This window comes from Heterodontus francisci, chromosome 36 (assembly GCF_036365525.1).
Source record: "Heterodontus francisci isolate sHetFra1 chromosome 36, sHetFra1.hap1, whole genome shotgun sequence".
NCBI lineage: Eukaryota > Metazoa > Chordata > Chondrichthyes > Heterodontiformes > Heterodontidae > Heterodontus > Heterodontus francisci.
The window spans coordinates 3687786-3701675 of record NC_090406.1 but is presented as its reverse complement, the minus strand read 5'-3'; the positions used below and the strand labels follow the sequence as shown (position 1 = coordinate 3701675).

General features: G+C 45.3%; 1 protein-coding gene across 1 annotated transcript in view; it reads right to left on the bottom strand.

Annotated features, from left to right (window-relative positions):
- ell (elongation factor RNA polymerase II) overlaps positions 1–13890 on the bottom strand; it is a 163757-nt gene that overhangs the window by 103060 nt on the left and 46807 nt on the right. The window contains exon 2 of the mRNA XM_068015978.1: positions 8353–8400. Coding sequence (XP_067872079.1) covers positions 8353–8400 — 48 coding nt within the window. The remainder of the gene's footprint in view (positions 1–8352; positions 8401–13890) is intronic.

The window sequence follows — 13890 nt, the reverse complement described above, 5'->3', positions numbered from 1 at the left end:
TGTAGCTTCAGTGTGCGATCAGGATGAATGCATGTTCCAGCCATGGTCTGTGCTGAGTTAGCTGATCTCAGCCGTCAGGCCCCTACAACATAAAAACCAGCAGGTGCTCATGGCAGCTACCCAACAACCTCTGGTGAAAACCTCATGTCTGCTAACATGCACTGAGAACTGGATCAAACTCAGTGATGATGTCCTCCATAGCTGAATGTCAAGATTCACATATGAATAATGGCACAGCGGCAAGATCCGAGACAGCAGCTGCTATACATGGAACCAGGAGACGGCAAGTACGATACGTGAATCCTCACTGCCAGTGAGGACTCAAATTATACTGCTCCCATAACGAGCTTGTAGAGGACTGACAGGCTGACACGCTCTGAGGCTGTTGGAGGAGAGATGGCCTTTCATAGGCTAGTCCAAATGTCACCCAGTGAATTACAGATGCAAACACTCAATGGATTTCAAATGTGACATGGAATTTGTGTTTCTGCTTCCTAGTTGTCATTTTGTGGTTTGTTTTCATTTCCAGATAAACATAAATAACTCTGTCCATCTCCTCCCCACCTCTCCTCTCTACTGTAATTTATGAAAATACATTCATCAGAACTCCTGGAATTTTTTTCTTATTCATTCACAGGATGTGGGCGTTGCTGGCAAGGCCAGTATTTATTGTCCATCCTTAATTTTTAAGAAGGTGATAGTGAGCTGCATTCTGGAATACAACTGAATGGCTTGCAAGGCCATTTCAGAGGACAATTAAGAGTCAGGCACATTCCTGCAGGTCTGGAGTCACATACAGGCCAGACTGGGTAATAATGGCAGATTTTCTTCCCTAAAAGGACATTAGTTCACCAGACTGATTTTTCCAACAATTCGATAGTTTCATGCTTACCATTACTGATATTTTTATTAATTTTTTCTCCCAGATTTATTTGAGAGATTTGAACTCGTTTCTCGATCACTAGTCCAGAAACCTGACCACTATGCTACCGCACCCCTGATGGACCCCACTGTACCAATGTCACAAAGAGTAGCCAGACCACAAGAACTTAATTTATATAGCACCTTTCACAACCTCAGGATCTCACAAAGCACTTTTATAGCCAGCGAATTGCTTTTTAAGTTTCGGCACAGTTGCAATGTAGGAACATTACAACATTAGTGGCAGTTAATTTACACACAGCAAGCTCCCTAAACAGCAAAGTGATAACATCCAGATAATCGATTTTTTTCAGTGATGTTGATTGAGGGAGAAATATTGTCTCCAGGATATTGGGAAAACTCTACTCCTCTTCAAATAGTGCTATGTGATCTTTTATGTCAACCTGAGGGGGCTAACGCGGCCTCGGTTTAACGTCTCACCCAAATGATGGCACCTCTGACAATGCAGCAGTCCCTCAGTACTGCACTGTAACCTGAAGACCATTAGTACGTTATTTCTTCTTGACCCTTCTTCTCTTGAGAGAATCTGAATCCAAAGCTACTGCATTGGCAATGTCAGCCTAGATTGTGGACTCAAGTCGCTGGAGTGGGAATCAAATCCATAACCTTCTGTGTCAAAGGCAGGAGTGTTACTGATGAGCCACAGCTGACACCTTAAGACAGACAGACATTCATGCAGCACCATATCACATTACACAAACATCTCCGAACACTGTACCTACAATTAATTACTTTGAAATGCAGCGACGGTTTAGTCAAACACAACAACCATACTGTATACATGAAGGTCTCACAAACAGCACTGCGGTGAGTAACATTGGCCAGATGGTGAGAACTTCCTGCTCCTCAAATTATGTCATGGGATCTTCAGCATTCACTGCAACCACTAGAGTACAGAATCTGCAACAATGCAGCATTCCCTCAGCACTGCATCATCAGCACAGATTAGATCATAAGTAAGCATGCTGAGCCAAGTCAACAGTTGGCTCAGTTTTACGGATCAGGGTTACATGCTTGATTGCTGGTCTGTGCTGAGTTAACTGATTTTAGCCAGGGTGGTATTAGGGTGTTGAGTTGATTAGCTAATCCTTGCTCAGGGAAGTGGAAACTTGCCAAAAGCTTCTGCTCCTAACTGTTGAACAGGCAGATACAGAGTGCAGAGAGTCTGTGAGGAAGGTTAGACAGTTGACAGGGCAAAGTTGCAGCCAGTACGATGGGTTGAAGTGTGTCTATTTTAACGCAAGAAGTGTCAGGAATAAGGGTGATGAACTTAGAGCATGGATCAGTACTTGGAGCTACGATGTTGTGGCCATTACGGAGACGTGAATATCACAGGGGCAGGAATGGATGTTGGATGTTCCGGGGTTTAGATGTTTCAAAAGGAATAGGGAGGGAGGTAAAAGAGGTGGGGGAGTGGCATTGCTAATCAGGGATAGTATCACAGCTGCAGAAAGGGAGGTCGTCGAGGAGGGTTTGTCTACTGAGTCATTATGGGTGGAAGTCAGAAACAGGAAAGGAGCAGTCACTTTGTTGGGAGTTTTCTATAGACCCCCCAATAGCAACAGAGACATGGAGGAACAGATTGGGAGGCAGATTTTGGAAAGGTGCAGAAGTAACAGGGTTGTTGTCATGGGTGACTTCAACTTCCCTAATATTGATTGGAACCTCCTTAGTGCAAATAGTTTGGATGGAGCAGTTTTTGTCAGGTGTGTCCAGGAAGGTTTCCTGACTCAATATGTAGATAGGCCGACTAGAGGGGAGACGATGTTGGACTTGGTGCTTGGCAACCAGGCCAGGTGGCAGATCTCTCGGTGGGAGAGCATTTCGGTGATGGTGATCACAACTCCCTAACCTTTACTATAGTCATGGAGAGGGACAGGAGCAGACAGGATGGGAAAATATTTAATTGGGGGAGGGGGAATTACAATGCTATTAGGCAGGAACTGGGGAGCATAAATTGGGAACAGATGTTCTCAGGGAAATGCACGACAGAAATGTGGAGGTTGTTTAGGGGGCACTTGCTGCGACTGCTGGATAGGTTTGTCCTGATGAGACAGGGAAGGGATGGTAGGGTGAAGGAACCTTGGATGACAAGAGATGTGGAACAGCTAGTCAAGAGGAAGAAGGAAGCTTACTTAAGGTTGAGGAAGCAAGGATCAGACAGGGCTCTAGAGGGTTACAAGGTAGCCAGGAAGGAACTGAAGAATGGACTTAGGAGAGCTAGAAGGGGACATGAAAAAGTCTGGAGTTGTGGATAGAGTGGAAGGCTGTTATAGGTTGCAACGGGACATTGACAGGATGCAGAGCTGGGCTGAGAAGTGGCAGATGGAGTTCAACCTGGAAAAGTGTGAAGTGATTCATTTTGGAAGGTCGAATTTGAATGCAGAATACAGGCTTAAAGACAGGATTCTTGGTAGTGTGGAGGAAAAGAGGGATCTTGGGGTCCATGTCCATAGATCGCTCAAAGTTGCCACCCAAGTTGATAGGGTTGTTAAGAAGGCGTATGGTTTGTTGGATTTCATTAACAGGGGGATTGAGTTTAAGAGCCGCGAGGTTATGCTGCAGCTCTATAAGGCCCTGGTTCGACCACACTTGGAATATTGTGTTCAGTTCTGGTCGCCTCATTATAGGAAGGATGTGGAAGCTTTAGAGAGGGTGCAGAGGAGATTTACCAGGATGCTGCCTGGACTGGAGGGCATGTCCTACGAAGAAAGATTGAGGGAGCTAAGGCTTTTCTCATTGGAGCGAAGAAGGATGAGAGGTGACTTGATAGAGGGGTACAAGATGATGAGTGGATAGTCAGAGACTTTTTCCCAGGGTGGAAAGGGCTATCACCAGGGGGCATAATTTTAAGGTGATTGGAGGAAGATTTCGGGGAGATGTCAGAGGTAGGTTCTTTACACAGAGAGTGGTGGGTGCGTGGAATGCGTTGCCAGCGGTGGTAGTAGAAGCAGATACATTAGGGGCATTTAAGCGACTCTTGGATAGGTACATGGATGATAGTAGAATGAAGGGTAGGTAGTTAGTTTGATCTTAGAGTAGGTTAAAGGTTCGGCACAACATCGTGGGCCGAAGGGCCTGTACTGTGCTGTACTGTTCTATGTTCTATGTTAATAAGCAGGAACTTCTACCAGAAGATACCGGCACAAAAAATAATTCAAAAAGCTAATGGAATCATGGCCTTTACCTTAAGGCCTTTATCTTAAAGGGGCTGGAATACAAAGGGGAGGAAGTGATGCTTCAGTTGTTCAGAACTTTGGTTAGACCCCAAAGAAGTAACTGTGTCCCGTCCTGGGCACCGCACATCAGAAAGGATACATTGGCCTTGGAGGTGCTGCAACGATTCATAATAATGATAGAGGTTAAAAAGGTTAAATTATGGGGACTAATTGTATACTAGACTTACATTTCCTGGAATCTAGAAGGTTAGGGGGTGATCTAATTGAGGTGTTTAAAGATGATTAAAGGAGTCGATAGGTTAGAGATTAGAGTTGATAGGGGAGGCAGTGGCATAGTGGCAATGTCACTGGACTAGCAATCCAGAGACCCAGGTTAATGCTCTGGGGACACAGGTTCAAATCCCACCATGGCAGCTGGTGGAATTTAAATTCAATTAATAAATCTGGAATTAAAAAATGCTAGTCTCAGTAAAAGGTGACCATGAAACCGTTGTCAATTCTCGTAAAAACCCATCTGGTTTATAAACGTCCTTTAAGGAAGGAAATCTGCTGTCCTTACCTGGTCTGGCCTACATGTGACTCCACAACCACAGCAATGTAGTTGACTCTTAAATGCCCTCTGAAGTGGCCTAGCAAGCCACGAAACCGCTGCAGAACAGTGTAAAAGGAATGAAACCAAACAGCCCACTTGGCATCGACCTAGGCACTGGAAATGACAACAGAAAACCCAGCCTCGTCAACCCTGCAAAGCCCTCTGTACTAACACCTGGGGGTTGTGCCAAAATTGGGAGAGCCGTCCCACAGATTAGTCAAGCAACAGCCTGACATATTCACGGAATCATACCTTACAGATAATGTCCCAGACAACAGCATCGCCATTCCTGGGTATGCCCTGTCCCACTGACATCCCACCAGAGGTGGCAGCATAGTGGTATACAGGTGGGAGGGAGTGGCAGTAGGAGTCCTCAACATTGACTCCAGACTCCATGAAGTCTCATGGCATCAGGTCAAACATGGGCACGGAAACCTCCTGCTGATACCACCAACACTCCCCCTCAGCTGATGAATCAGTACTCCTCCATGTTGAACACCAATTGGAAGAAGCACTGAAGGTGGCAAGGGCACACAAGGTACTCTGGGTGGGGAAACTTCAACCTCCATCACTAAGAGTGCCTCGGTAGCACCACAGCTGACCAAGCTGGCCGAGTCCTAAAGTAAAGGGGCGGCACAGTGGCTAACACCGCAGCCTCACAGCTCCAGCGACCCGGGTTCAATTTTGGGTACTGCCTGTGTGGAGTTTGCAAGTTCTCCCTGTGTCTGCGTGGGTTTCCTCCGGGTGCTCCGGTTTCCTCCCACATGCCAAAGACTTGCAGGTTGATAGGTTAATTGGCCATTATAAATTGCCCCTAGTATAGGTAGGTGGTAGGGAAATATAGGGACAGGTGGGGATGTGGTCGGAATATGGAATTAGTGTAGGATTAGTATAAATGGGTGGTTGATGGTCAGCACAGACTCGGTGGGCCGAAGGGCCTGTTTCAGTGCTGTATCTCTAAACTAAACTACATAGCTGCTAGACTGGGTCTGCGGCAGGTGGTGAGGGAGCCAAGAGGGAAAAACCAACTTGACCTTGTTCTCACCAATTTACCTGTCTCAGATGCATTTGTCCACGACAGTATTGGTAGGAGTGACCACCGCACAGTCCTTGTGGAGATGAAGTCCCATCTTCACATTGAGGATACCCACCATCGTGCCACTGTGCTAAATGGGATAGATTTTGAACAGATCCAGCAAATCAAACTGGGCATCCATGAGGTGCTGTGGGCCATCAGCAGCATATTCCCCACTGTACCATTTCCATCAGGCCAGAGGATCAACCCTGGTTCAATAAGAGTGCAGGAGGGCATGCCAGGAGCAGCACCAGGCATACCTAAAAATGAGGCGTTAAACTGGTGAAGCTACAATATAAGACTACGTCTATGCCAAACAGTGGGAAGTAGCATGCGATAGACAGAGCTAGGCGATCCCACAACCAACAGATCAGATCTGAGCTCTGCAGTTCTGCCACATCCAGTCGTGAATGGTGGTGGACAATTAAACAACTAACAAGAGGAGGCGGCTCCACAAATATACCCATCCTCAATGATGGGGGCGGGCTGGGGGGGCCCAGCACATCAGTGCAAAGGACAAAGCTGAAGCATTTGCAACCATCTTCAGCCAGAAGTGCTGAGTAGATAATCTATCTCGGCCTCCTCCTGAGGTCCCCAACATCACAGATGTCAGTCTTCTGCCAATTCGATTCACTCCATGTGATATCATGAAATGACTGAAGGCACTAGATACTGCAAAGGCTATGAGCCCTGACAACATTCCAGCAATACTTCTGAAGATTTGTGCTCCATAACTGGCCGCACCCCTAACAAAGCTGTTCCAGTAGAGCTACCACATTGGCACCTACCCGACAACATGGAAAATTGCTCAGGTATTTCCTGTACATAAAAAAGACAAATCCAATCCAACCAATTATCATCCCATTAGTCCACTCTCGATCAGTGATGGAAGGTGTTGACAGTACTATCAAGCGGCACTTACTCAGCAATAACCTGCTCACTGACACTCAGTTTGGGTACCACCAGGACCACTCAGCTCCTGACCTGGTTCAACATGGACGAAGAGCTGACCTCAAAAGGTGAGGAGAGAGTAATTGCCCTTGACATCAAGGCAGCATTTGACCAAATGTGGCATCAATGAGCTCTAGCAAAACTTGAGTCAAGGGGGAGAACTCTCCACTGGTTGGAGTCATACCTAACACCAAGATGGTTGTTGGAGGCCAATCATCTCAGCCCCAGGACATCGCTGCAGGAGTTCCTCAGGGTAGTGTCCCAGGCCCAACCATCTTCAGCTTCTTCATCAAATGACCTTTTCACCATCATAATGTCAGAAGTGGGGATGTTCGCTGATGATTGCAAAAAGTTCAGCACCGTTCGCAACTCCTCAGATCCTGAAGCAGTCCGTGTTCATATGCAGAAAGGCCTGGACAACATTCAGGCTTGGACTGATAAGTGGCAAGTTACATTTGCACCACACAAGTGCCAGGCAATGACCATCTCCAACAAGAGAGAATCTAACCATCTCCCCTTGACATTCAATGGCATTACCATCGCTGAATCCCCCACTACTAACATCCTGGGGGTTACCATTGACCAGAAACTGAACTGGAATAGCCATATAAATACCGTGGCTACAAGAACAGGTCAGAGGCTAGGAATCCCGTGGCGAGTAACTCACCTCCTGACTCCCCAAAGCATGTCCACCATCTACAAGGCACAAGTCAGAAGTGTGATGGAATACTCTCCACTTGCCTGGATGGATGCAGCTCCAACAACACTCAAGAAGCTCAATACCATCCAGGACAAAGCAGCATGCTTGATTGACACCCCATCCACAATCATTCACTCCCTCCTCCACAGATGCATAGTGGCAGCAGTGTGTACCATCTATAAGATGCACTGCAGCAACACACCAAGGCTCCTTCGACAGCACCTTCCAAACCCGCGACCTCTACCACCTAGAAGGACAAGAACAGCAGATGCATGGGAATACAACCACCTGCAAGTTCTATCCAAGCCACACACCATCTTAACTTGGAACTATATGCCCTTCCTTCACTGTCGCTGGGTCAAAATCCTGGAACTCTCTTCCTAACTGCAGTGTATGTGTACCCACACCACATGGACTGCAGTAGTTCAAGAACGCAGCTCGCCATGACCTTCTCAAGGGCAATTAGGGATAGGTAATAAATGCTGGCCTGGCCAACAACGCCCACATCCCATGAAATAATAAACAAAGAGATACCACTTCCTCTGGTGGGACAGCCCAGAATAAGGGGGCATAGCCTTAAAATTAGAGCTGAGCTGGGCCATTCAAGGGTGAAAACACGAAGCACTTCTTCGTGCAAAGGGTAGTGGAAATCTGAAATTCTCTCCCCCAAGAAGCTGTTGAGGCTGGGAGTCAACTGAAAATTTAATAATCAAGACGGATAGAATTTTTTTTAGCTAATTGTATTTAAGGGTTACAAACTAAGGCGGGTAGTTAGAGTTAAGCTACATATCAGCCACGATCTAATTGAATGGTGGAACAGGCTGGAGGGCTGAATGGCTTGTTCCTATGCATATATATGTACTTACACCTAGCAATGAATCAAAAAGAACACAGAAAAATGCCAAACACTTACCCCTTGGTTTCCTTCAAAGCGAATCCCAGGCTGGCAGGACAGATTGCCCTGAAAGAGAATAGAAGCACAGTTAAGCATTTCAGTACTAAAGAGACAATGAATTACAACACTACATGGGAGCTTCGATATCTGAAAAGGGCATTACCACAGCACTAAGTACCCACCATACCAGATGACCCCAGTTTAAGCAGCAATCGAGAAGCTACAGTTACACTCAGTGAAACTGCACTAGCATGGGCAGAAGGAAGTCAGTGGGGGCTCCCATTCCTGGTCACTAATCCCTAACCATCAATAGAATGCATCTGTTCACATTAGGCAAGAACTGAATCAGTTGGCCATAATGCTGGCGCACTGTTCCACATCTTGCTGAACATCACATAGAGACTTACAGTACAGATGATGATGGCCATTTGGCCCAATCTGCCTCTGTTGACTGTGATACACCTATCCAAATAGTCCTACTCTCCTGCTCTTTCCTCATAGTACTGCATTTTTTTCCTTTTCAAGTACTTATCCAATTTCCTTTTGAAAGTTACTACTGAATCTGCTTCCACTGCCCTTTCAGACACAGTGCAGTCAAGATCATAACACCTCACAGTGTAAAAAAATCTCATAGCCCCCAGTTCTTTTGTCAATTATCTTAAATCTGTGTCCTCTAGTTACTGACCTTCCAGCCATTGGAAATAGCGTAGGTAGAGAGAAACTATCAAAACCCTTCATACAAATATTGTATACTTGGGGAGGGGTTTCCACCCACCACCCCTGACTGGGAACTGAACATCACCTCCTTCAATGGACAGAATGGGGCAAGGGAGTTTTAGCAATAAAACGTAGCGATGGGAGCATGTGATGCATTACATAGGAGGACTGCCTCGAGGGGAATGCCTCGATGTGGAGTGGGTCAGCACTGCTGTTTTAAGTTGCCATTCCAACACTCCGTTTGAATGCAGCAGCATTCTCCAAAATGCCTGAAGGGGTGGAAGCTGCTACAACTCTGCTCTCCTTGGTTTGTCAATAACAAATGCTACTGGCCAAGCATTTGATCACTCACTTTCATTGGGGAATGGTGCGTAATGACTTGGAAGAAATCAGGCTGTATAACAGGATGTGTAGCAATTCATTACAGCAACAATAAAGAGGGACATCACTCAAGGGTTTATTACATGACCCTTGCACCCTGAAATTATCACACAGCAGAGTCACTATTCTACCACCAGTAGGTCCAGCTGAAAACTGATTGCTATGAACGATTGTGTTGATAATAAAATTAACTTGAAAAATCAAAAGCTCCCCTGCTGGCTCAAAATGCTTAAGAATTTCAATACTAAGTCACGGACCAAGAAAGGCCCCAGTTCAAACACTGCTCTGTGCCTAGTTATCTTAATGCAGCTGGATTGGTGTACAGATACCACAATTCGCAGGGGGGTGGGGTACAGTGGAATAGGAACATTAAATAAAGTTTTACAGCACAGAAACAGACCATTAGCCCAACAGATCTATGCTCCACACGAGCTTCCTCCCACCTTTATCTCACCTTATTCCTTTCTCCAGCTTTCCCTTAAATGCATATATGCTATTCGTCTCAACCACTCCTTGTTCACATTCTCACCACTCTCTGGGTAATGAAACTTCCCCTGAATTCACTATTGCATTTATTATTGACTGTCTTATATTTATGACCCCTTGTTCTGCCTCCCCCACAAGTGGAAAACGGAAAGGCAGAATCTAAGCCAGTGTAGGGAGGTTGGGGACAGGAATATGTGTGCGTGGAGCCCGAAAGTAAGAAGTCAGTAGGTTGTATTCTTCAATTTTGGACTAATTCAGGAAACATATTGTGACTTCTGGGTTTTGTGTCTCAAGGCTACGCAGCAGGTGTGATGCACTCCCATATGACATGATCTGAGGTCCACTATTTAAAGGGTCAATGCAGAAATGGAATTTGGAGGAGGCAGGTGCTTAGGATGGATTCACAAAGGGCAAAGGCAACACCCAGACTTAATGATGCACCCCTGGGATTATAGCTGGGTGCAGTCAGGAGCGGGAGGGACATACTTTTCCCTAGCAATGGGAGGAAGAAATCTTTAGCTGTCATCAGGGCATGGTTGGAGGTGGCTGAGGAGCTAAGCAGGAGCATTGTGCCCAGCCTTGGATGCAGCGCTGGAAGCATCTTAATGACCTAACCAGGTCAGAAAAATGAGTACATTTGCTGAATCATCTGCATCACGTGGTGTAACCCTCCCTCCTTTCACTGACTTCTCAAACATGCTCCATCACGTCACTCGTCACACCCACAGAAATTTCAGCAGTACCCATTCCTTGATTCTCTATCTGCATCCTCACCTCCCATGTACCCATCCATTGCTGCCACTGACTCCATCGTAGTCACCCTTGCTGAATGCACTGCATCCATCAGATGGATACTCAACTTCATTCACAGATCTGTTTTCCACCCCTTGTAGGAAGAGAGAGAGCAAATAACAAGCAAAGGGGAGAGTACTGGAGATCTTTCTTCACAAATTGTGCAGCTCACAGATACAGAGGACGCTGCTCTGGAGATAAATGGCATATCTGCATCTCTTCTCAATCGAATGTGGAGTGGGAGCTCGCAGATGGCTGGTGACAGAGCTACAAAAATCTGACATACATGCTGACTTAATTTAATCAACGACTGAACTACAGAAGACTGTGTATGGTGAATGTCATAAGCACATAAGAAATAGGAGTAGGCCATTTGGCCCCTCAAGCCTGCTCCGCCATTCAATAAATTCATGGCTGATCTGAATGTGGCCTTAACTTCACTTTCCTGCCTGCACCCCCCGCCCCTCAAATAACCTTTAACACTCATAGATCAAAAATATGTCTAACTCAGCCTTAAATATATTCAATGATCCAGCCTCCACTACTCTTTGGGCAAGAGAATTCCCAATATTAACGATCCTGAGAGATTAAATTCCTCCTTAAATGGGAGACCCCTTATTTTGAAATTGTCCCCAAGTTTTAGATTCGCCCACGAGGGGAAACATCTTCTCAGCATCTACCATGTCAATCTTCTATGTTTCAATAAGATCACCTTTCATTCTTCTAAACTCCAATGTGCATAGGCCCAATCTTGCCTCATATGACAACCCATTCATCCTCGGAATCAGCCTAGTGAACCTTCTCTGAGCTGCTTCCAATGCAAGTACATCCCCCTCAAGACCAAAACTGTACGCAGTACTCTAGGTGTGGTTTCACCAAAATCCTGTACAGTTGTAGCAAGACTTCCTCACATGAATACTTCATTCCCTGGCAATAAATGCCAATATACCATTTGCCTTCCTAATTATTTGCTGTACCTGCATACTAATTTTTTATTATTCATGTAAAGGACACCCAGATCCCTCTGTACCGCAGCATTCTGCAGTCTCTCTCCATTTAAATATTCTGCTTTTCTATTCTTCCTACCAAAGTGGACAACTTCACATTTTCCCACATTATATTCTTCTGCCAAACTTTTGCCCTCTCATTTAACATAACTATATCTCTTTGCAGTCACTGTGTCCTCATCACAACGCGCTTTCCTACCTATATGCCTATTGTCCGCACATTTGACCAAATGTGTCAAAATCTTTACTTTGCCACGACTAATTCATGTCCCTTTTTTTTGACTTTCAGGGTCTTCCTGCGTACAGCAAGTATCGCTGGAGATGCATAAGGATGAATCCTCAGAGAAACTTATCCCTTCTCAGAGTGCACTATTACAGCACATACTGCCATGCACCAGCACAAATACCCAGACTTTGGTGGGTCCACTTAAGCAGTTAGTTCAGTTTTCATCTGTTGATTCACACCTCACAAGTGAGCATGAACAAACAGTGGTGTCAGGGACAGCTGTGGAGAGTCCACATTGGGGACACAATCCTCGCCAAGTTCTACTCCGTTGGATACAGAATCTGAACTGCAGGAGCAGTCATTGAGGAGGAGAATGTTAGGGACGCATCAGCAACTTTACGAGGTGCTAAAGAGAAGTCCAACTTAATCACCAGTGGATTAGTGGCACAGGGAATTGACAGACTGTCTGCCATGGAGAGAGGCTGTCCACATAGAACTTCAAGCATGGCTCCCAAGTGAGTTCATACATGCTATGACCACAGCTTTTCAGAACTTGGATGGCAGCATGCCTGCCATCTTAAATGGGAGGACAGATACTTTATCCATGGCCTTAGAACTGCACCTGAAACTCACTTCCTTTTCCGGTTTCCCGAGCCCTAGGAAACCTGTGCTGGAGGCTTTAAATCTGAAGGAAAGTTAAGCCCAATTATAGCTGCTCAATTGCCTGCAATTTCTGATGTTAAATAGAGTTCATTCCCCACCTGGCTGCACCGAACGATCATGGTGGGTAGGTTGCATACATGCAGCCAAATGTACCTCCTGTTAAACCCGAAAGAGCAGAGTTGCAGTCGTGCTTCATTTTTCTATGATTTTAAGTACGCACCCCAGTCTGTATGTTCTTGCCTGTTAAAGCTCCGCCCAATCCTCACCTGTCTACACTATTGAACCAACCATAATTTAACAATCTCCATCAGTTCACCCTTCAGTCTTTGCTTTGTAGAAAACAGCCCCAGTATATAACAGAAGTAAACTATTCAGCCCCTCCAGCCTGATATGCTATTCAATGGTTGATCTATATCTTAACTCCATTTATCAGCCTTGGTTCCATAACCCTTAATAACCTTACACTACAACTACTAGCAATCTCAGTATTAAAATTTTCTATTGAGCCCATCCTCAACCTTTTTGGAGGCAGAATGTTCCAGATTTTCCTTGTGCTGGCCTCTCCCACCAGAGGAAACAGTTTTCGCTATCTAACTTAATAAATGCTTTAATTATCTTAAACACCTTGATGAGATAACACTTTAATCTTCTATTCAAGAAAATACAAACCTAGTCTATGCAATCTATTCTCATAATTTAACTCGATCATCCTTGTGAACCTGCACAACACTTCTCCAAGGCCAATACATCCTTCCTGAGGTATGGGGCCCAGACTGAATGCTGTACTCGAGACAGGGGTCTAACCAGAGCTTTATATAACCGTCGCATAATTTTCACCTCTTTGTATTTCAGCCCCCTTGAGATAAGTACATGCCATAAGCCTTTGTAATTATTTTTGTACCTGTCCATGAGTTTTCAGTGATTTCTGTATTCACACCCCTAAATCTCCCTGCTCAAAAGTTCCCAGCTTCTAACCATTTAGAAAACATTCTGATCTATTTTTCTTAGGACCAAAGTGGATGACATCACCTCAATCCTTGGCTTTATAAAGAGACATAAAATACAAAAACAAGGAAGTTAGTTAAACCTTCATAAAGCACTGGTTAGGTCCCAGTTGGAGTATTGAGATCAACTCCTGAGTACCACACTTTAGGAAGGGTGTCAAGGTCTTGGAGAGTGTACCAGAATAGTACCAGGAATGGGGAACTTCAGTTATGTAGAGTGACTGGGGAAACTGGGCAGAGACGGTCAAGAACATAAGCACAAAAGAAATAGCAGGAGTAG